Source organism: Podarcis bocagei (genome assembly GCF_964188305.1).
Source record: "Podarcis bocagei genome assembly, chromosome: 6".
NCBI lineage: Eukaryota > Metazoa > Chordata > Lepidosauria > Squamata > Lacertidae > Podarcis > Podarcis bocagei.
Genome location: NC_138130.1, coordinates 69656009 through 69677802, shown reverse-complemented (window position 1 = coordinate 69677802; position 21794 = coordinate 69656009). Strand labels below are relative to the sequence as shown.

General features: G+C 43.5%; 2 protein-coding genes across 12 annotated transcripts in view; one reads left to right on the top strand and one right to left on the bottom strand.

The window, feature by feature from the left end:
* LOC308589698 (uncharacterized protein) overlaps positions 1-21794 on the bottom strand; it is a 474186-nt gene that overhangs the window by 265804 nt on the left and 186588 nt on the right. The window lies entirely within an intron of this gene.
* Positions 1-21794, top strand: part of PHLDB2 (pleckstrin homology like domain family B member 2) — a 76020-nt gene that overhangs the window by 16036 nt on the left and 38190 nt on the right. For 9 of the 10 annotated variants that reach the window (XM_081198921.1, XM_081198917.1, XM_081198913.1 and 6 more), the window contains exons 2-4: positions 3450-3548; positions 7292-8628; positions 19268-19651. In XM_081198921.1, coding sequence (XP_081055047.1) covers positions 3464-3548; positions 7292-8628; positions 19268-19651 — 1806 coding nt within the window. In that variant the 5' untranslated portion in view covers positions 3450-3463. Of the gene's footprint in view, positions 1-1419; positions 1524-3449; positions 3549-7291; positions 8629-19267; positions 19652-21794 lie in introns of all 10 variants that reach the window. The other variant, XM_081198914.1, reaches the window with a different exon arrangement.

Sequence of the window (21794 nt, the reverse complement as noted above, 5' to 3'; positions counted from 1 at the left end):
CTGTCACTCTGGGGAAGTGGAAGTGTGGAAGGTGGAAGGAACTCCCCAAGTTGGCCATTGTGTTGTATTCAGTATTATTCGGTGTAGACGCAATGAAATTAAGGAACATGACAAAGTTAGATACATTGATTTCAGTGAGTCAACTCTTAAGGAAAAACTTAGCTGAAGGTATTTTGAAATACCTTTTCAAAAAGGTAGAGGGGGGGCACCACTGCAGCCCTTTGGCCACCTTATGTATATTTATTTTATTTTTAAAAAACAAATTTTGCTTTTGTGTTTCCCTATGTATTTTAAGCATATGCCATTAGAAATCTGCACAGAAGTGTGAAAGGCACACTGGACTTTAATGGGTCCATTCATTTCTAGTGCTCAGTGATCACCCCCCTTTTTTTAGCGGGTGGAGAGCGTTCCACTGAAGCTTTCATACTGGAAACAGTTCCATTGGGCCTCATTGGCTTACTTGTCTGACCCTAAACTTCCTATTTTTGCATGCCACATTTTGAGATTCCTAAATAAGAACACAAGAACTTGATATTACTTTATAGAGAGCTAGGCCTTCAGTCCATGCAGCTCAATCCATTGTCTACCCTGACTTGTAGCAGCTATTCAGGGTTTCAGACAAGGAAACTGATGAATCTGGGATCTTGAGTTATGGCACTTCCCTATACAGTAGTACCTCAGTTTAAGAACTTAATTTGTTCTGGAGGCCTGTTCTTAACCTGAAACTGTTCTTAACCTGAAGCACCACTTTAACTAATGGGGCCTCCTGCTGCTGCCGTGCCGCCGGAGCACAATTTCTGTTCTCATCCTGAAGCAAAGTTCTTAACCTGAAGCACTATTTCTGGGTTAGCAGAGTCTGTAACCTGAAGTGTCTGTAACCTGAAGTGTATGTAACCCAAGATATCACCGTATTAACCTTCTACCAGATTTTTCTCACCGATCAGCTCTCTATAGCAAGCATAATACAGTCGTACCTTGGAAGTCAAACGGAATCAGTTCCAGAAGTCCGTTCGACTTCCAAAACGTTCGGAAACCAAAGCGCCACTTCTGATTGGCTGCAGCCAATCGGAAGCTGCGGAAGCCCCATCAGACGTTCAGCTTCCAAAATAACGTTTACAAACTGAACAATCATTTCCGAGTTTGTGGCATTCAGGAGCCAAAATGTCCGAGTTCCAGGGCATTCGGGATCCAAGGTATATATTTGAAAAGCAAAAACAAATGTTAAACCTTCAGGGTTTATCCAGAAAGTTACTTGCTGTTTACCAGCTTTATTTTAGCTTGTTTCTAAACTCTTTACTGCTCGCTTGTGGGTTAAAATATTTTATTTATTTATTTTTGCTCATAGAAGGCAATAGAAACTGTAAGCTTGGATTAAAAAAATATATTTTATTTTATTTTATTTTGGTATTATTTCCTTAGACGCTTCAAAAGTGAATCATTCTCCCACTGTGTTTTCGACAACTTGGCTCATGGCTTCATTTTGATGGAAGATTGTTTGTGAAGGCAGAGCCGTTGGAATTAAAGTTCGTTCCCATTTTCTTATACCAATAATATTTGTGCGGCACCTTTGATCTTTCTTGAATGTTCTTCAAACATCCATGTCTTAAGAACCTGCATACAAGGCTGCTTGCCGAGATCAAAATATTTTTTTATGCATGTCCTCAAATAGCTTGCCTGTGTGTGGTATGCCAGCGAAACGCAGTGAAGGAAATAAACGAGCTCTTCCTCATTATGATCCTTTCTGATTTTATTAAATATTTTTTTCCCATTCTTCTGTTTAATGATGAAGTACAAATTACCTTATTTGTGTCAGTTTTAAAGAAGTTATCTCCTGTGTGCCTTTTGGATGGGGCAGACTAAACGTGAATAAATATATGTTAAAAAAGAGATCACTTAATGATCTTTGGTGGAAAACTTGCTTAGGCAGTAGCTACATGAGTTGTGTCTGAGAACCACATTCCCTTTTGGAGCCAGTGTGGTGTAGTGGTTAAGAGCGGTGGACTCATAATCTGGTGGACCGGGTTCGCTTCCCCGCTCCTCCACATGCAGCTGCTGGGTGACCTTGGGCTAGTCACACTTCTGTGAAGTCTCTCAGCCTCACTCACCTCACAGAGTGTTTGTTGTGGGGGAGGAAGGGAAAGGAGATTGTAAGCCGCTTTGAGACTCCTTAGGGTAGTGATAAAGCGGGATATCAAATCCAAACTCTTCTTCAGTCACCCGAGGTCCACATGCCAAGGGTAGGAGGGCCAGAGGAAAAAGGGAGCAGAGCAGTGCAAACAACTTTTACCTTTCTACAGTTGCCTAGTTTCTGCAAAACATAGGGTCATAGAATCTTAGAGTTGGAAGGGATCCAAAAGTCATCTAGTCCAGGAATCTCAACTGAAGCATCCATGACAGTTGACCATCCAACCTTTGCTTAAAAATCTCCAAGGAAGTTTGTTTTTTTGTTTTTTTATAAAAAAAGAGGTTGCACCCCTCTCTAGCTTCCATCCAGGCAAGTATTATAATTCAAGGACACATTTCTATCAGACAAAAACAATTCAGTGGAAAACAGAGCTAGTTCTGGTCTGGAGGTAGGAATGTGGCCTGAGAAGAATTTCAAGGGTGTGTGAGAGAGAAAGACCTTGGAGGGCTGCTTTTGGCCCCTCGGCCTGAGGTTCTCCACCCCTGGTATAACTGAGTAGAAAGCATTGTTGGCATCCATCTGTCTCTAGAGACAATGGAGGGTGCTTCTGGGGGTGAAGTCAAACTGCTGTGTTAGCAGCACTGAAGTGACCTCCCTAGATGCACAGACCTGTGTATGGAAGTCCTGGGCTGCCCAAATGACAGGACCCCCTCCTCTCGGACTCACTGATGTGGTCCAAAGGAAAGCACAGCAGTTGGTTTGGCACCAGCTTGGGTGTGGCCACTGTCACATGCTGACAGCTTCAAAGAGCCCCAGGTCAGAGCCCCTCCATTTATGTCACTGAAGGGGACCAAACAGCATATGCAAGAGGAATGACTATGTGGATTGACTCTTTCTATCATCATGAATGTGACTGGTGACACATATGTGTCCTCCGAATGCAGATTGGAGAGAATGGGGAACTTTGGAGGACATTGTTTGAATGTTAAAATCTTTGACACATATCAGTGAAATGTCTATCCAGGGCGTGTGTTTATCCTTTGACCCCACAGAGCTAATCTTTTTCTTGATTTGGCTGTTGCTTTGGGGCCTCTTTCTTTCTGTTCTGCCCCCAGCCCACTCCCAACTTCTGTTTCTGTCTTATTCAGATTTTCTATTTGTAACTTGTTTTTGGATTTTACGCTTATCAGTTGTGCTGCAGATCTGCTTAGTTTCAAATGGCAGCTATAATGCTTCAACAAGTAAATCAGATTATGTTTTCAAAGCATTTGTGACCATTACAATGGTTGGTTTATTAAAGTAACACTCTTTGTTTTATTTACAGGTGTCAATATTTACATGGCTCAGCCTGACCGCCTGCTCCTTCTAGCAAATGATATGATGTCAGAAAGAAATAATCTCACTTACCAGAATCTTGGGACAGGTATGAGTTGTGTCATTTATATTTAGAGGGATGTTTACTTAACACAGGGGAGGAAGCGCTACAGTGAATGGATTCTTTTTTGGCAGTGTGTGTACCCATGTTTTTTGAATGTGAGAGTCAGAGAGAAAGAGAGAGAATGGGAGGATGAGTGAGATGTGCTTTTGTGTGAGTGGAAATGAATTGATGTGCACTTCAGGCTCTAGCCAAGCTCAGTTTTGGCTTCAGACTCACCTGCCACTGTCATATGCTTCTGTGAGGAAAATGTTCCCCACCTCAGTCATAACATTTAATGGTTCTGGTACTGTTTAAATGTTGGTGCCCAACTCTGCTGTACAATTCTGTCTCCACCCCCATAATTCAGCCTAGACACTGAGGTCCAGCTCTGAGAGCCTTCTGGTGGTTCCCTCCCTGAGAGAAGTGAGGTTGCAGGGAACCAGGCAGAGGGCCTTCTCAGTGGTGGTACCCGCCCTGTGGAACACCCTCGCATCTGATGTCAAGGAAATAAACAACTATCTGATTTTCAGAAGACATCTGAAGGCGGCCCTGTTTAGGGAAGTTTTTAATGATTGATGTTTTAATATTCTCTTGCAAGCCGCCCAGAGTGGCTGGGGAACCAGCCAGATGGGTGGGGTAGAAATAATAAATTATTCTTCTTCTTCTTCTTCTTCTTCTTCTTCTTCTTCTTCTTCTTCTTCTTCTTCTTCTTCTTCTTCTTCTTCTTCTTCAGGTTACTTCAGTAATTCACAAAATAAACCTGCACATGCTTTTTCAAAAGCGAGTCCTGTATGCTCTGTGAGGCTTATTCCTCAGTAGATGTGTTTAGTATTGCAACCTCACGTATGCCACTGTGGTCTGCTACAGGAAAACAAGCTTCATTTGGTTAGTCTTTCTGTTCAATAATGCTGAGTCTCCCCATTAGCTACCTATTTTAAGAAACCGGACAAGTAGGAAAAAGACAATGTATCCGTATAGCTTTAACTAGCAAATCCAGCCTATACAGATGAGACAGGCACTCTGTAATGAAAGCTAATCAATTTCAACTCTGGCTGACCTTCAGCTGGAAAAGGTTCTTCTTGCACCTATGAAAACAAACTGTTTTATCTGTGCTATGTTGGGAGTGCCAATAAAACCATCTCAGAAGTCATACTTCAGCAGGGAACTCCATATCAGAAACAGCTTAAATGGAGTCTAAATTTAAAAATAAATGTAGATATGTGATCAGTGTGGTAAGGAGAAATGTGCACTTATTAACAGGAAATATTGCATTAACTTTCTGTGTTCCTAAATCGTCTTGAAAAATCCATAGCGTTTAGCTGGAACCAAATCTCAGTCCCACAAACCTGCTTTGGCTACCTTAGTTCAGCTCTGGAACAAATGATGTGCTTTTCTGAACATCTATTTTACCATCTACCACATTTGAGGTTAAGGGGGAGAGTTTTCCATTTCAGGGCAGTTTTCCAGATCTTTATGGGTTTGCTGGCATGTTTGTCAAAGTTAAGTGTGCGGTTGGTCAAGAAGGGGGAAGTAGCAGAAACTTTCTTAGGCAATGGACATCTGGTTGTGGATTGCTGGGATATTAAACATCCAGGCTCCAGTCCTTAGGTGGCTGGTATGTGAAGCTGCACATAATAACTCTAGCAGTTGAATCAAATTGTTCTTGTGCGTGTTGGGTGGAGTAATGGAAGATACTTGCCAATGAATAAATTTTTCCATGTGCTTTGACTCCCTTTCACAGATGGATAGTCTTTTGTATCACCACTGATAAAGCTAAACTGTGTTTGACAAACTTTCAGGGGTTCAGGGGGAAATGCTGTCTGTTTTGTTAACTTGAAAACCTGGGTCCTTCCATCTAAGATTACAGGCCATGCTTAGGCAAAACAAACAGGTTGCTTTGTTTCTCTTTATTTCTGTTTTCCAACTATAACAGAAATAAAGAGAAACAAAGCAATTTTATACAAACCGAACTGGAGATTAGTTTTAGGTGGTTTATTAGGTTAAAAAAAAGTAATAAGCTTCAGCTCTGTTTATACAGAAACTTCATATACCAAGGAACCTGTCTGCTTTTGCTATTGATGGAGACCGAGACCTGGGGCATAGGAATTTTAAAATATATTTTCAAAATATGTAAAATCGTATAGAGTGGTACCTTGATTCTCAAACTTTAACCATTCAGGACATCCGTTCCAAAACCAAAGCATTCCAAAAGCAAGGCGCACTTTCCCATAGAAAGTAATGCAAAATGGATTAATCCATTCCAGATTTTTAAAAACAACCCCTAAAACATCAATTTAATATGAATTTTACTGTCTAACGAGACCATTGATTCATAAAATGGAAACAATAAACAATGTACTGCAGACGCACAATCAATCAATCAGTAGCTGAACTGGGTTCCACACAGTCACAGAAACAAACAAAAAAGAGCCGCAAAAACAAAAACTCAAAATAAATAGCAAAAACAGACAGGCCTCAGCTTAACACTCAAAACAGAAGTGCGGTACTCAAAACGGAAGTGTGGCACTCAAAATGGAGCATGTTTGGCTTCCGAAAGAAGTTCACAAACTGGAACACTTACTTCCGGGTTTGCAGTGTTTGGGTTCCAAGTTGTTTGCGTACCAAGGCGTTTGAGAACTAGCTGCTGCCATCCCTGATAAAGGCAGGATTGCACTACATAGTTCCTGTTGTACCATTTATTAGAAATGACATCCCATTAAGTATGAGAAACTTTGAGACTTCAGGTTGGATTGCGCTTCTTGGCAGGCAGGTGCAAAATAAAATACTTCTCCATGATAGTATTTTGATTGGAACTGTATTCATATTATAAAACATGAGTTTTTGTTCGAAGTCAGTTTGCCAGCTTACTAAAACTGCCAGCTGAATCCAGAGAGTTTTGGAAAAGGAACAGCATAGATTGTGAATCGTGCTACTATGACCTTTGCCAGTAATCCCATATAATTCTGCTATCTCGGCAAGATGAGAGACAGAGACTTCATTAGGGGAGGGTATAAAGTGATTAGAGTGTTGGATTAGAACCTGGAAGACAAGGGTTTAAATCTCACCTCGGCCAGGAAGCTCGCTGGACCAGTCACTTTTTCTCAACCTGACCTACTTTTCAGGGGTGTTGTGAGAATAAAATGGAAGCCAGGAGAACCCATGTACACTCCCTTTTGCTTTTTGGAGGAAAAGTGAAATCTGAATGTAATAAATTTAATAATGTGGTCTGATCACCAAAGAAACTCTGGGTAATCTGGAAGATTTAGACAGGCCAATGGTACCTGTAACCCAGCAAAGCCTAATGAAACTTACCACCCATATACAGTAGCCAGTCAGAGCTTTAACCATCCAGTCCTTGTACCCCATTTCTGCAGGCAGGCAGGCAGCTAAAACAGGTTATTGTGTCCCGGGTGGGTCATTGTGCATTGCTGATTTGGTAGAAACACATGCTGGGCAAGTCTGGTGTAGTTATTGCTTCCACTACATTGAGATAACCCTCTTCTCCACCTTGATTTTTCTTACAAGATGGTTATTTGAAACCTCCCCGAATTTTTATAAAGTACTTTGAAACACATTCTCTGAAAGTAACAATCAGTATTGGATTATATGACCATATTTACTAGAAAGGCATTATGGATTTCATGCAATGTGAGTTTCTGCACATGAATTGTAATCTGATTGCAGGTTGAATGCCAAATAATTCACTTGCTGAAACTTTTTTCTTTTCCTTCTCTTCCTCCCTCTTTCAGATGCCAGTAAAATGATGGAAGAGTACGGTCACGTGCAAAACCAGGTGGAATTACAAAATCCCAATTTAGGGAAGGAGGGAGTGATGAATTCCCTTGAAAATGATCTCCAGGATATAATGGACAGGCTTAACCAGAAAAAAAAATCGCCGAGTCTGAGGTTCAAGGCAAACGGTGATTGTGCCGGTTCTTACTTAACACTCTCGCAGCCGCTGCCACCCAAATCCAGCCCTGCGTCTAGCGTTAAGAGTATGTCGTCTGCTTCCAAGCTCCAAGGAAGCAAGCCATTGGCTTGTGAGAGCTCTTACCTTTCAGAAAAGAACATCTCTGGGAAACATCTGGGCTCCATTTCAGGCACGTCTCCATCCTTAAGTGGGTACAGCCTAGGGAAGAGAGACTTTGATATTTACCTTGCCAGAGAAAATGAGAAACAGTTTGGACATCTGGATAAGTTTCCCTACTCAAAGTATAGTCAGAAGAATAAATCTTACGATAACGTCTACTTCCCAGGAGTGCTGGATGGGCGGAAAAACGCTGCGTCTCTTCTTGCCATGTGGAATGGAAGCTCAGGGAATGAGATAATTCTTTCACCACTCGGCTGCTCGGGAGCAGCTAGTATGCCCTCCAGCCCAAAGCAAGGCAGGAGGATGAATATTCAAGATCTCCTTTCACTTCAGACCAGAGCAGCTAAACAGAAGGACCCAACCGTGGACATGTTGGGGTCTAGAACCAGGAAGTATTCTGGAGGCTCCCTGAGCCATATGGGAGTTTATAGCCGTTCTTTACCCAGGCTTTACAAATCGTCAGAAAGCCAGCTGGTGCCGCTAAGTTTACCCCCGAGGAGCTCCCTTGGGAACACCAAAAGAAAAAAGATTGTGGAAAAAGATCTTCTACCTCAGAGTATACTGGATGCTGACAATTACCTTAACTTTTCTTCCTACACCTCAGGGGTTTTGCCGCATACGAACTTTGCATCTGAAACCAATTCCTATGTTAATTCAACTCTCAGTGTTCCTGCCAGCCCCCGCATAGCTCGGAAAATGCTCCTGGCTTCTTCTTCCCCGTATGGGCCCGACGACTTTGACAGACTTGGACTCTCTGGGACCAGCCCGATCAATTCTTTCACCCCTGTGGATCCCGAGAGAGCGTTACCTATCAGAAGGAAAGTTTCCAGCAGTTCCATGGAGTTTGAGGAAATGGAGCTGGAAAGCCTCAGGCAGACCCCTTCCGTCCGGGAGCGAAAGAATAGCATTAGTTCTGTTTCCGGAAGGGATGACCTCATGGATTACCACCGGAGGCAGAGGGAAGAAAGGCTGAAAGAACAGGAGATGGAACGACTGGTAATGATACTTTCTGGTTAATTTTTAACAAGACGTTCTGCTTCCAAGCCTTTGCCCAAGTTAAAATTATTAAGTGGTGTGTGTGTGTGTGTGTGTGTGTGTGTGTGTGTGCAGGCGCTCACACACTGCTGTTGTGTTCTCAGATTTGGGTGTTTGACCTTGTACATGGGTGAGACAGTGTTTACTCTGTCAACCTCTGATGTCAATTGACCATGTAGTGTCCTGCCTTGAAATCTGGGCGGTCTAATGAAATCATATGTATGATGTAGGAAATTGATAGGAATTTCAGCCATTCATCCTGCGTGTTCTGCCAAAATGACCATATACTTAAAAGCCACAAATTATAGGCTGCAAGGATACAGCACTTAAAGAAAAAAAGTTGATGTCATTGTTTTGTGGTGGCTGGGTAAGTAACTCATGTCTCCAGCCTAAGCTGTTTGAGGCATTCTTGTGTGCATTTTGTTGAAGGGAGCAAACTGGAAAATTTTGTGACAGCATGCAGACCAGAGTATGGTCTGAAGGCATGTGATGGCACCACCTTGTGGGTGGCACTGTGGTCTAAACCACTGAGCCTCTTGGGCTTGTTGATCAGAAGGTCAGCGGTTCAAATCCTCACGATGGGGTGAGCTCCTGTTGCTCTGTCCCAGCTCCTGCCAACCTAGCAGTTCAAAAACACACCAGTGCAAGTAGATAAATAGGTACCACTGTGGCGGAAAGGTAAACGGCATTTCCTTGTGCTCTGGCTTACATCAAGGTGTTCTGTTGTGCCAGAAGCGGTTTAGTCCTGCTGGCCACATGACCTGGAAAGCTGTCTGTGGACAAACGCATGAAAGTGAGATGAGTGCCGCAACCCCATAGTTGCCTTTGACTGGGCTTAACCGTCTGGGGGTCCTTTACCTTTTACCTGCTGAAGCTAAACAGGTCTGGGTGGGTGGCCACCTGGGAACCAAATGTACGCTGCCTCAGGTTCTACAGTGGTGTCCCCGGACCTCTTCTGAAGGCTGGGGGGGGGACAAGAGCTTTTCTTCCCACCCCCAGCATTTTAAAAAACCCCGGGACAGCGGAGGACTTCTCCGCTGTCCGGGCGATCTTAAAATGCTGGCGGGCGGCATTTTAAAATCGCCCGGGACAGCAGAGGACTTCTCCGCTGTCCGGGGCGATTTAAAAGCCCCTGGGAAGGCAGGCAGGGGGGACAAAGACTTTCGCCCCCCGCCCGCCTTCAGAAGGTTTCCCGCCCCCCCCGCCCCGCTTCGGAGCAGCGTTCCGAAGCGGGGCGGCTGGGGCAGGTGTTCCCGCACCCCCCCGCCCCGCTTCGGAGCAGCGTTCCAAAGCGGGGCGGCTGGGGCAGGTGTTCCCTCCCCCCCGCCCCGCTTCGGAGCAGCGTTCCAAAGCGGGGCGGCTGGGGCAGGTGTTCCCGCCCCCTGCCCCGCTTCGGAGCAGCGTTCCGAAGCCGGGCGGTGGGGGCAGGTGTTCCCTCCCCCCTGCCCCGCTTCGGAGCAGCGTTCCGAAGCGGGGCAGCTGGGGCAGGTGTTCCCGCCCCCCCGCCCCGCTTCGGAGCAGCGTTCCGAAGCCGGGCGGTGGGGGCAGGTGTTCCCTCCCCCCCGCCCCGCTTCGGAGCAGCGTTCCGAAGCGGGGCGGCTGGGGCAGGTGTTCCCGCCCCCCCGCCCCACTTCGGAGCAGCGTTCCGAAGCCGGGCAGTGGGGGCAGGTGGGGAGAAGGGATCTCCCCGCAGCCCCTTGTTTCAAAAGAGGTCCGGGGGCAGCGGGAAGCGCTTCCCGCTGTCCCCGAACCTGGGGCTGCGGGGAGAAGATCGCTTCTCCCCGCCGCCCCTTGCTTCAAAAGAGAAGACCCGCTGTCCCCGGGGCAAGCTTCGTTTTGCAAAGCAAGCCCATAGGGAAATTCATCTTGCGAGGCAACTCGAAAACGAAAAACTTTTCGTTTTGCGAGTTTTTCGTCTCGCGAGGCGTTCGTCTTGCGGGGTACCACTGTATATCAGAAGAAAGGCTGAATGTACCGGTAATTGCAAGAAAATAAATAAATAGATTGTTCAGTCGGAGCATATTTCCATTTGGGGGCATCATAGCTTGTGCCAGGCAGTTTTTAAAAATGGTGAGATAGCACAGGACTAACCTTCAAAGCGCTTTTTTTCCAGGGAGAGTTCACACATGCATGTAAATCACTGCACGACTTGCAGTAAGTATCAAGTGGTGACTTGAATGTGTGAACGAGCCATTCCATAGAAAACAGAGTACCTCAAATAACAGTGGGCTTCATACATGCAGCTGTAAGTCATCAAGCCCGTAAGTGATGAGAAATCTAACAATGTGTGTGCATTCTGCACAGGCTCTAAGCCTCTTGTCATTGGTTTGCAACAGTCAGCAAGTATTCCGGTGGTTCCTGTTCCTAGTGCGTTCTGCTTGAAGGATGGAATGTGCAGAGAAACATGTTTCAGAGGCCTAGTGGGACATTAGAGAGTCATACTAGGTGCCCTGTGGCCCCACACAATAGAGGATATTAAGTGCTGATGTGGGTATACAGAGCTAAAAAGAGAAATCTCTTAATGAGAGATTTGGAGGAATCAGTAATTGTACCCTTGTGAAAGCTTGAGGAATAGTACTTATCATAAAGATAAAATGACAAAATATTTGTTTCCGATTCTGTTTGGCTGTTGTTTCCCTTACAGCAGCACTTTCTTCTCCATTTAACAGCTTTCATCCTGTAATAGGATGTAGGCCTGCTGGTTTGTGACATGTGGAAAGAGCCTCGGTGTTTACATATGAAGGAATTTCCTCCCACTTAATTTAGTTTTCCATTTTTAGCATTCTAGAAGGGTAATTGTCTTTCAAGTTGGCCACTCAGAGGGCTGGGATTGAGGACTTTGTGTTCAAACCTTTGAAGGGCGTTAAGAACCAACAATAACAGCTCTGGAAGGAAGCGTGTATTTGTCGGGCAGACCCCTTCCATCCTTGGCTTAATGCTTTTTTCAAAAGGTCAGCTGTCCTGCAGCTTTAATTGTACTATCCTTCAAAGGAGCCTCTTGGTGTTGTGCTTAGTTACAGGGCAAGCTGTGACGCCAGACCCGCTCTGCGTTTCTGCCCTGTGTGTGGAGAATCAAGCAAAGAACAATCTAGATCCATTTCCAGTGGATAAATAAGAAGCTAGTTTTAGCATCTTCTCCGCCTTACTTAAAAAAAAAAAGTGTTCAGCATTAATTATTCTCAGATCACAATAATTTATTCTGTTTTCTTGAGAACTCATTCAAATGCACAAGTAGAGATGTTACATTTCCAGGAACCTTGTAAGTATGCCATGGAGGATTCCCTGCCTCTTCAGGGAAAACAATGAAATAATATGCAATATTAGTGTCTCACTTTGAGGCTACAATCTTAGGTCCAATTTATGTGGGAGTAAGCCCCATTGAAGCAAATGGGAAATACTTCTGAGTTGGTATGTATAAGATTTCTCTGCAAGAATATAAAATGTCCAACGTCTGGATATAATTCAGGGCTGTTTATTTGATAGTGACAGTGTGGGGTTGCTGGCTTTCTGGGTGGCGCTGTGGTCTAAACCACAGAACCTAGGGCTTGCCAATCAGAAAGTTGGCGGTTCGAATACCTGTGACGGGGTGAGCTCCCGTTGTTTGGTCCCAGCTCCTGCCCGCCTAGCAGTTCAAAAGCACATCAAAGTGCAAGTAGATAAATAGGTACTGCTCTGGCGGGAAGGTAAACGGCATTTCCGTGTGCTGCTCTGGTTCGGCAGAAGTGGCTTAGTCATGCTGGCCACATGACCCGGAAGCTGTACGCCGGCTCCCTCGGCCTATAGAGCGAATGAGCGCCGCAACCCCAGAGTCGTCCGTGACTGGACCTAACGGTCAGGGGGTACCTTTACTTTTACAGCACCAGAGGAAGAATTGTTTGACTCTTTCTCCTGCTCTATATTCCTGATCCAACTTACCCCCAATACAGTACTAGGCCCCTGTGAGTTCCACTTCCAATGAGGCAGATAAATGACTAGCAAGCAGGGAGAATTCCAGCTTCTGGAATTGTGCATAGATCCTTTGTTTACCAAGCAGAGATAAAACATAGATTTAACTCATAAAAGCCGAAGCTCCTTCCATTTCCATAGCATGCCTAGTTCCTTGTTGGCACATCAATTCAGGAACAGTAGTCAATATCATGCTTGATCGTGGTACTGACCCCTTTAGCAAGTTAGCATATTTTTAGTAACAGGGTTCTTCTGCGTGTCTGACAAGAGGCAGTGCTGAATCTTCTGGGATCTTTCAGCGACACGTGGCCAAATGATTTGGCCCAGTTGGTTAGCCTTTGCTTCTCTGTGTTCAAGCATTGGACCATGGGATAGCTCAGCTGGTGAAGCAAGAGACTCTGAAAATCAGGGCATGGGTTTGAACCCCACGTCAGGCAAAAAGATTCCCGCATTGCAGGGAAGTTAGACTAGATGAGCCTCATGGTGCCTTTCAACTCTACAATTGTCTGGTTCTATTATTCTGCCTTGCTTTCATGCCTCAGGCTGCTGACATGTTGAAGTTAGGGAATGGACTGCTGAAGAGAAATGGACAGCTCTGCCTCTGGTGTCCAAATTGAGTAAAACCAGTCTGCAGTTTAAGGACGTGCACAGTTTTGCCTCTAGATGGTGCTACTTAATAAAAAATTCTGTAATAGATACGCAAAAGCACACATAGGGTTGGTTTCAGTTGTTTTGCATCCCATCTCAGTGATTAAAATAGCAAAAAAGGTTATTTATGTATGACACTACTGCGGCCCGGGTTTTGTTAGCCCTAAAATGGAAAACGAGCATGTCCCAACCAAAGAAGAGTGGCAACTTAAGTTGACAGAATATGCGCGGCTTGCAGACTTAACATATAGAATAAGAGAACAAGAACATATGTTTAGAGAAGATTGGAAAATGTTTATTGAATATATGGGGGAAATTGTGTACACTTGAACACAGCATTAAGATAAATTCAAGAGCGCAAATAAGTTTTGATAGATGTAACAATGGAATATGGAATGGTTTAGTTTATGTTAAATATGCAGGGATTTATGGTATGCAAAATGAACTATGGAAAGGGAAGAAGGGAAGTCATTGGTATTTTAAGGATGTTTAGATGAGTATTCAGAATTGTAAAACAGAAAATTTAATACAAATTTAATATATACATTCCAGTCCAAGTGATCAGGATATGAAGTTCTCTGCCTGATGTTTAGAGAGCAATCCGGATCCTGGAGATCTGGAGATGAAATCCACTACAGCACTAAGATCAGAACATAAATCAGGCATAGGCAAACTCCGGCCCTCCAGATGCTTTGAGACTACAATTCCCATCATCCCTGACCACTGGTCCTGTTAGCTAGGGATGATGGGAATTGTAGTTCCAAAACATCTGGATGGTCAGAGCTTGCCTATGCCTGATATCTTCTAACTCAAGAGCAGCCAGAAGGATCTCAGTGCTCAGCACCGCAGCACTGAGAGGAGAGATAAAGCCCTCTGCCTGCTCTTTAACAGTAAAGAGTCAGTATTTCACCTGTACCTCAGGGCTGGAGTGGAGGATGTGTGGACATGTTCATTTCATGTTACACGTAGCTTTCTGTGGAGAGTAAATGGCACGTTCCCCAAGCATTGGAGTGGAAAGGGTTGGAAATGCTGATTATGTGTGTATGCATCTGCATGTGTGAATGAAGGGGTGCTGTGTTCCTGCAAGTTTCGTGAGTGTGCTGTGTATGTACATGTGCTAGTTCATGAGGCCCACAGAGATGCGTGTGGCCGTCAGTGTGACCTTAGGGCAGAAAAAGATTCAATCACCACCCTATCACAGAATCATAGAGTTGGAAAATAATAGAGTTAATTTATTCATTTTATATAAGGAGTATGTTCCGATCTGTGCTATATCTTGATTAGACCCTTGAAGCGAAGCGAAGAGAATAGTAACGTTTGCTCATCTCCTTGTATCACAAAGATCTCAGGGCTACTTGCAAGATAAAAAAGGGGAAAATATAGGAATTCGCACACACCAGGATGTAAGTGGTCACACACAAACAGGTAAAAAGCCTCATTCCCCCAAAACATCAGAAGGATCACTGTTAAAGCAACCACCACCAAGCAGCCAGAGAAAAAATTTAAATCCAATCCCTGGGAGTAGAGAAAAGTCTTGGCTGCTGGAGAGGCTGTTTCTTCATGCAAAATGGGGTTCTTATTTTGCTCTTTCTAGCGCAGTTTATCACTTTTCCTGCTTGCAAAAGGTCCAATAAGAAAAGTGACAGAAAATTGCACTGGAAAGTGCAGGATAACAGCTGTTGTCTCCCAGTGCCTGCCAGATACTTTTGCATGAATGTATTGGGATGAATGCTCAGTAACTTTTGTATGAACGCGTTAGCATGAATGCTCAGTTGAAAAGCTGGTTAAGAAGCTCCCTAGTCCTGGCACTAAAAAAGGAAGTAATGCTGCCACCTGGTGGTTTTTTCTGGGGAGAGCACTCCATAGCCAGGGACCTACAATTGAAAAGGTTCTCTCATTGCCACCTTACTGCCAGAGAGGATACTCCAAAGATGGTCTCTGCTGATGACCTAAGGGTCATATGAAAAGAGAGTTTCCTTAGGGTGCTGAGCCACTGAAGTCTTCACAGGTCAAAGCCAGTGCTTCTTAAGGAGACATTGATCACATTACTCTTCTTATTATTGTGCTACTCAGGATGGTCTCAGGGGCCATTGGTTGTGCTGCTCGTGTGTGTATTATTATTATTATTATTTATAAATTAAAATCTTATTGCCATTTCACATAGCAGATGTGGGATTAGCAGATAGTGGTGGAATATAATAGGCAAAACAATGACACGTTACCTAAACAGCCTCGGCCCAGTATACCTGAAGGAGTGTCTCCACCCCCATTGTTCAGCCTTGACACTGAGGTCCAGCTCCAAGGGCCTTCTGGTAGTTCCCTCACTGTGAGAAGTGAGGTTACAGGGAACCAGGCAGAGGGTCTTCTCGGTGGTGGTGCCTGGCCTGTGGAACGTCCTCCCGTCAGATGTCAAGGAAATAAACAACTATCTGACAGTTAGAAGACATCTGAAGGCAGCCCTGTTGGGGAAGCTTTTAATGTTTGATGTTTTATTGTGTTTATTATTATTCATATTCTATTGAGAGCCAACCAGAGTGGCTGGGGAAGCCCAGACAGATGGGTGGGGTATTAATAATAATAATAATAATAATAATAATAATAATAATCTTAAACTAAATCCATATATTGAAATGCTGGGTTATGAATGTGCCAAAAGCCTGGTTAAGCTTACCATCCCCATATTTCATATTGTGGGTTGAGGTTGGGAAGTAGTGACACCTTAAAGGCAGCAAGTGAGTTCATGCCTGAGGTGAGATTTGACACAAAGATTTCCAGTTCACTTGTTACTACACTTGCTCCAGCTCTTACCTGTAGACTAGAAAACTCAGGAGGTAGGGAAGCTCCGATTTACATGTGCAATAACATATTGAATCTATGTAACACCATAGAATGTAAGAGAGCAGCAGTACAAATGGAACAGACAGAATTTGTAAGGGTTGGAGATATGCAAGTCTGTTTGCACTCTGTTCCACCTTCGCAGAACCATAGATTTCATCACAAATTTCTTTTGGGGGGAAAGGTGGTTGTGACCCTATTGTTGAACTATGAGGCAGAGGAGTTGCTAGAACCAAGGACACAGAACATCTTCTGTGGCCAGCCATGGACTAATAGTGTCAAACCATAGGCCCAGAACCCCTTTTCTCACCTGAAGGTAGCTCAATCACAGAAAATACAGCATGCATAAAGTTTCACAGGCTAATGGGAAGTACTTGGACCCTACTGAATATTGGGTGGTATTCAACTGCATTTTACCCAGCTTAGATCTGTTGAAATTAATGAGCCTCATTTAGTCATGTTCATTCATTTTAATGGGCCTAAACTGATTATGCTTAGTTGAATACTACCCTCTCTAATAATCTCATTGTGTTTTTTCTTCTCTACTTAATTTCATGGTGGATTGTGCCCTTTGAATCTCCATAGAATAGGCAGTTGTCTTATACAGTGGTACCTCGGGTTACATACGCTTCAGGTTACAGACTCCGCTAACCCAGAAATAGTGCTTCAGGTTAAGAACTTTGCTTCAGGATGAGAACAGAAATCGTGCTCCAGCGGCGTGGCAGCAGCAGGAGGCCCCATTAGCTAAAGTGGTGCTTCAGGTTAAAAACAGTTTTAGGTTAAGTACGTAACTCCGGAACGAATTAAGTACTTAACCCGAGGTACCACTGTAATGCGATGAGTGTCATATTTTGTGAAATATGCTGTGGTAATAAAAAGAAACTTGTGACTATGTGTGCGCTGTTAATTCCTGCGAGTCTCTTGGTTGCCTCTCTGTTTTCCTGAGTTGCAAAAAGAAATTAAATTTATGGCATGAACAGAATGCAGGTGCAATGAAACCATGACTAGCTGGCAGCCAATAGGATGATATGAACAGACAGCACAGAATAGCAGCCGACAGAACTTCCTGTGCATAAGCTTTCTCATACCACGTTGTGCAAGTCAAAATAGAAATGAAGCAATGCAACATAGTCTCCTATTACCTCTGTAGCAAAAGGAAGCTATGTTTGTTATTTAGGCATAGAGGAGTTCTTTCTTGCAAATATAGGCATTTAGGGGCTTGTGGTTTCTCGCTGAACCTACCTGTTTTCAGCTTTTCCAGATTTAAAATCCACATCTTGAGTTGTATGTTTGAAGTATCAGCAGTTGCATTCAGAAAGAAGCTTTTCTCTGCATTCTCAGTGGTTGAGAATCAGTTCTTAAAACGGTGATATCCTCAAGATTTTTTTCTGCATTTTTTAAATATAAAAAACACCCGTTTACCCTAAAGTTTGGTGCATTCTAGACTGTGTTGTCAGTTCTGGATTGAGAGCAAAACTCAGCCCGTTGCATTTGAGAAAGGCTAAGGTGAACGGCAGCCACGCAGGCTTCCATTTGATATGTCCTGTCTTCCAAAGAGTGGGTGAGGAGAGACGCCAGTACAGACACATCCTGTCGCTCTCTGTGGGGGTGGAGTTTTGTTTATCCCAACCGTTGCCGTGAAGGTGTAGCAAAAGTGCCAGCACAGTAGCCTGTTGCAGCATCAAGGGATGGATAAATGTTCCTGGCCAGCAGTTAGACGATGCTTTCAGAAATGGGTTGGCTACTCAAAGAATACGGGTTTAAGAGGAAGAGAGAAAATACGGGCTAAGCAAATGAAGAGGGAGCTGGAGGCTTGTGGAGAAAATGCATGGAGGGAACAAAGGAGTTTTGAGGTGCAAGGATTTTGTTGTCATTTTGTCTTTTCAGTTTACTGTCTTGAAAGGGGAGAAGAGGGGAAGTCAGGTTACAAGATAATTCTAGAATGCATTTGACTAGCTATGCTATACAATATCATTCAAGAATGCATTTGAGTGCAGAATTTTCTCATAATCTTATCTTTTTCGGGATAGCATCGGGCTCTTTTTTCATATACTTGCATGTTTTTCATGGATATGCAGAAAATCTTGATTTCACAAACTCCACTTGCCTTTCCCCCAAGATTTTTTTAAAAAAGGGGGGGAGGAATGAGTCCTTTCTATAACATTGTTAAGCATTTTTATTTATTTTTAAAACTATCTGTATACCACCCGCTTGCAAATCACCCAGAGGGTGCAGACACACTTATCCTGGAATAAATTCCACGAGACTCGTTCCTATATAGACATGCATCAGATTGTGCTGTAACATTGCAATCCTGTGCACATTTACTTGGGAGTAAGCTCCCTTGGACTCAGCAGGCCTTACAATCATATTCTTGGACTGGATCTTATTTTTTGTGTCTATTCTTATGTTCAGTTTGCAGACAGATTGAAGTTGAGTACTCGGTTAAGATTAAGGTTAAAGGAGCACTTCTTAACACTGAAAATTAGGTAGCTGGCAGCTGAGACTCTAGTTGCCCTAGTTGTCATGTACAGTGCTTTTGAATGCAAGGTTAAGGCTACTGTAACATGTTTAACTTGCATCCTGAAGAACCATCCTTTAAAACTGACTTTATACTGTACCTGGAGGTATGTAAAGCTATGTGTTGGTGACAGCTTTCTCAAGCCTATGGTGGTGTAATTTGGCCAAACCCTCAGCCTTGCAGTCACATGAACTGCACAAGTACAGAGTACTCATATGTTGAAATGCAAGCATGAAGTGTGGTTTGCAGCGTTTCTCAAGAGGAGATTCAGCAATCACTGATGTTGATGTAGTCGTAATCCTTCATAGTCTGCTTAGACCCTAACGTTTGCATTACCACAAATGTTTATTTAGAAGATTTGCCCTTCTGAAGTCCATTGTTTTCTGTGAGTGATCATAATTTACTAAAAGTTTATGCCTTGCATGACCTTTGCATGTTGCTTGCTTAAATTTATAAAGTATGTACGAATTGCTTGCTAATTAGAAGAATGTTAGATTGAAATCCATGATGCCTACATTCCAGGATATAGGATTCAGGATCAATGTGCCAGTTTTTAAGTACCCTTTTCATTCAGTTTGATGCTAATATTAATTTCTGCATGTATCCTAGCCCTCACCTTTAATGGTTTTCATTGCTTCTTTCAAATATTAGGAGCGTCAGCGGCTGGAGACCATTCTTAACCTGTGTGCAGAATATTCCAAGCCAGACAGTGATCCTGCCACTGTCACAACTGTAGCCGATGTTCAGAAAATCAATAAAGAACTTGAAAAGCTTCAGGTATCTGAAGAAGATTCTGTCTTTGACGATTCTCAGATGACTCCCGAAACGAGATTCAGAAATCACTTGCAGATGCCAACTGGAGATTCCGAATTCTCTGAGTTCAGTGATCTAGGTCAAAATGCTATGGGATTCCTTACCTCCCGAGGGATGAGAACAAATAAACATTTAGGTGACAACAGGACAACATCACCCTTACCTTCTTCTCCCTTCTTGAAGAGTGCCAATGAATCGTCCTACCTGAGCATCATGTCCAAGGTAATGGCAAATACTTTATAAGACAAACTGGCTGGGGATCCCGTTCTGTGTTAGATCAGTTACCATGAGAAATAGTTAAAATCCACAAGTTTCAATCGCAAACCTGCGTTTATATATATGTTTAGCTTAGAGATGCCAGTTTTGAGGCCACAATTCAGATAAGTGCAAACTAACACCTTGTAACTTCTTTTCTGAACAGCACCAACCTCCTCTTCACGGACAGGTCCCAATGCTGTTTGTTAGTGACTGACTGCCACTGCCAAGGGGGGTGGGTGGGTCTACTTGATTTTCAGCTGCCATCACTGTTGGACAACCAAAGAAAGAAAGCCCAGTTCATATAGTAGTGCAGGCTACATTCAAGGCTGCCACACTGTGGCGGCATCCAGGAATTGCACAGTCCCCTTGGCACCATTCAGAGCAACAGATGGGAAGTGAAGCCATTGCAAAATACGCAACCAGATCAGTATTCAAAAATTAAAGCTGGTGACTTCTTTTCTTTTCAATGCTGACATATGTCCAAATGAAACAACAAGTAGCTGTCAGTTAGACCTTTCTTGTGCCTCTGGACGTTACTTTTTTCTAGAGAGAGAGAAAATAAAAAGGGGGGCAATAAGTACTTTTGTCTCTCTCAAAGTGGTCTTCGTTAAACTGTTTGTCCACAAGTGTAGTGTGATGCTATTTGAAAGAGAGGATTCATGATGTCCGGGCGTGCTCAGTTGCCTCCAGGAAACACAGAATGTTATATGTCAGCCGGTAAAGGAAAACTAGGATGAGAAAAGTGAATTCGCATCCTCGAGCCCTTTAAACCTTATAGTATCCTGTACTAGAGAATGGCATGGTGCCTGGAACTGTCAACACAAGCACTGCACATCCCACTGAGCTATGATTAGCAGACTGCTAATGGTTTTGGGAGGGCAGAAAGAGAGGGGAATCCAGGCTGGAGTTTTTTCGACACCCCGAAGAGATCGGAATTGACTTTTTAGAAAAATTGAACCCTGAATCTTCAGGTCTTAGTAGAAGTGTTGTGCTCTCATGGGATCAGCATAATAATTTTTCAGAAGCTAAAACACTCTGCACAGAGCTCCCAGGAGGCAGATGCTGCTGTGTATTGTTGGTGAACAGGGAATCATATAAGAAAAAATGTATTATTGTTGCAGCAGTGACCAACTGGGTTAGGCTGAGGATGAGGGACGGTCCTGTTAGTTTCTCCCTTTTGGTACATTCTTCATATCATAAGGAGAGAGAGAGATGTATGGAATTGTTCCATGTCACCTTTATACTTCTTTCCCTCTCAAAGCACATAGTGCTGTTCCTGGGGGGATGGTCTATACTGCTCACTATACTGCTATATGAACTGACCCACACCTTGCAATAATCATCTAGTCCCTTCTTCATGCACCCCCTCTGCTTGTTTATAATGCCCCCCTTTTGTCTTTACAGGATTGTGGTCTTGCATCTCTTCCTTATGATTATACTTTGCCTCCTATAAGTGAGGAGCAGTGTTGTTAATTCTCTGCTAGTAAGGTGAAACCCAAGCTGCAGTGTTAGAAATAGCTGAGCAGGGATTCTTGTGAAAAGAGGGCTTTCCTGTTAGGATTACTAGTGCTAGTAAGGACTACAGTTCATTAAAAAAACTGTTATATTATGTTAATAGCAATAGCAGTAATCACTTGAATGCAATTCATTATTTGTTCTAAAATGCCAGAGTTGTAGCTCCAAAACTGTATCGCTTAACAGACGTCTGAGAGAAGGGCATATGGTTTAGTAATTTAAGGCAAAGGACAGAGAATAGGAACTGAGTCCTGGGTGTAGTTCTGATACTGAGAAATACTCTTGTGACCTTATGCAACTAATTGGCCCTCTGAAGACTAACCAGCCGCCCTTGGAACACAAAAGCCATAGTCAGGACACCAGGGATGCAGTCCTAAGCACAGGCAATGTGTGAATAAACATGAAGAGATTGTTGTGCTATCAGTCTCTGCCTGTGCTAGGGTTTAAAGCAGTTTGATGCAGGCAGTGCTTTTCTTTCTATAAAAAAAATAATGTTTAGGGGTACTCTCATTTTGACTCAAGAAAATCACCATTTTGTAGTTCAAATCGGGGGAAATAAATACAGTAACTGGACAAAAGTACAAAGATTCAC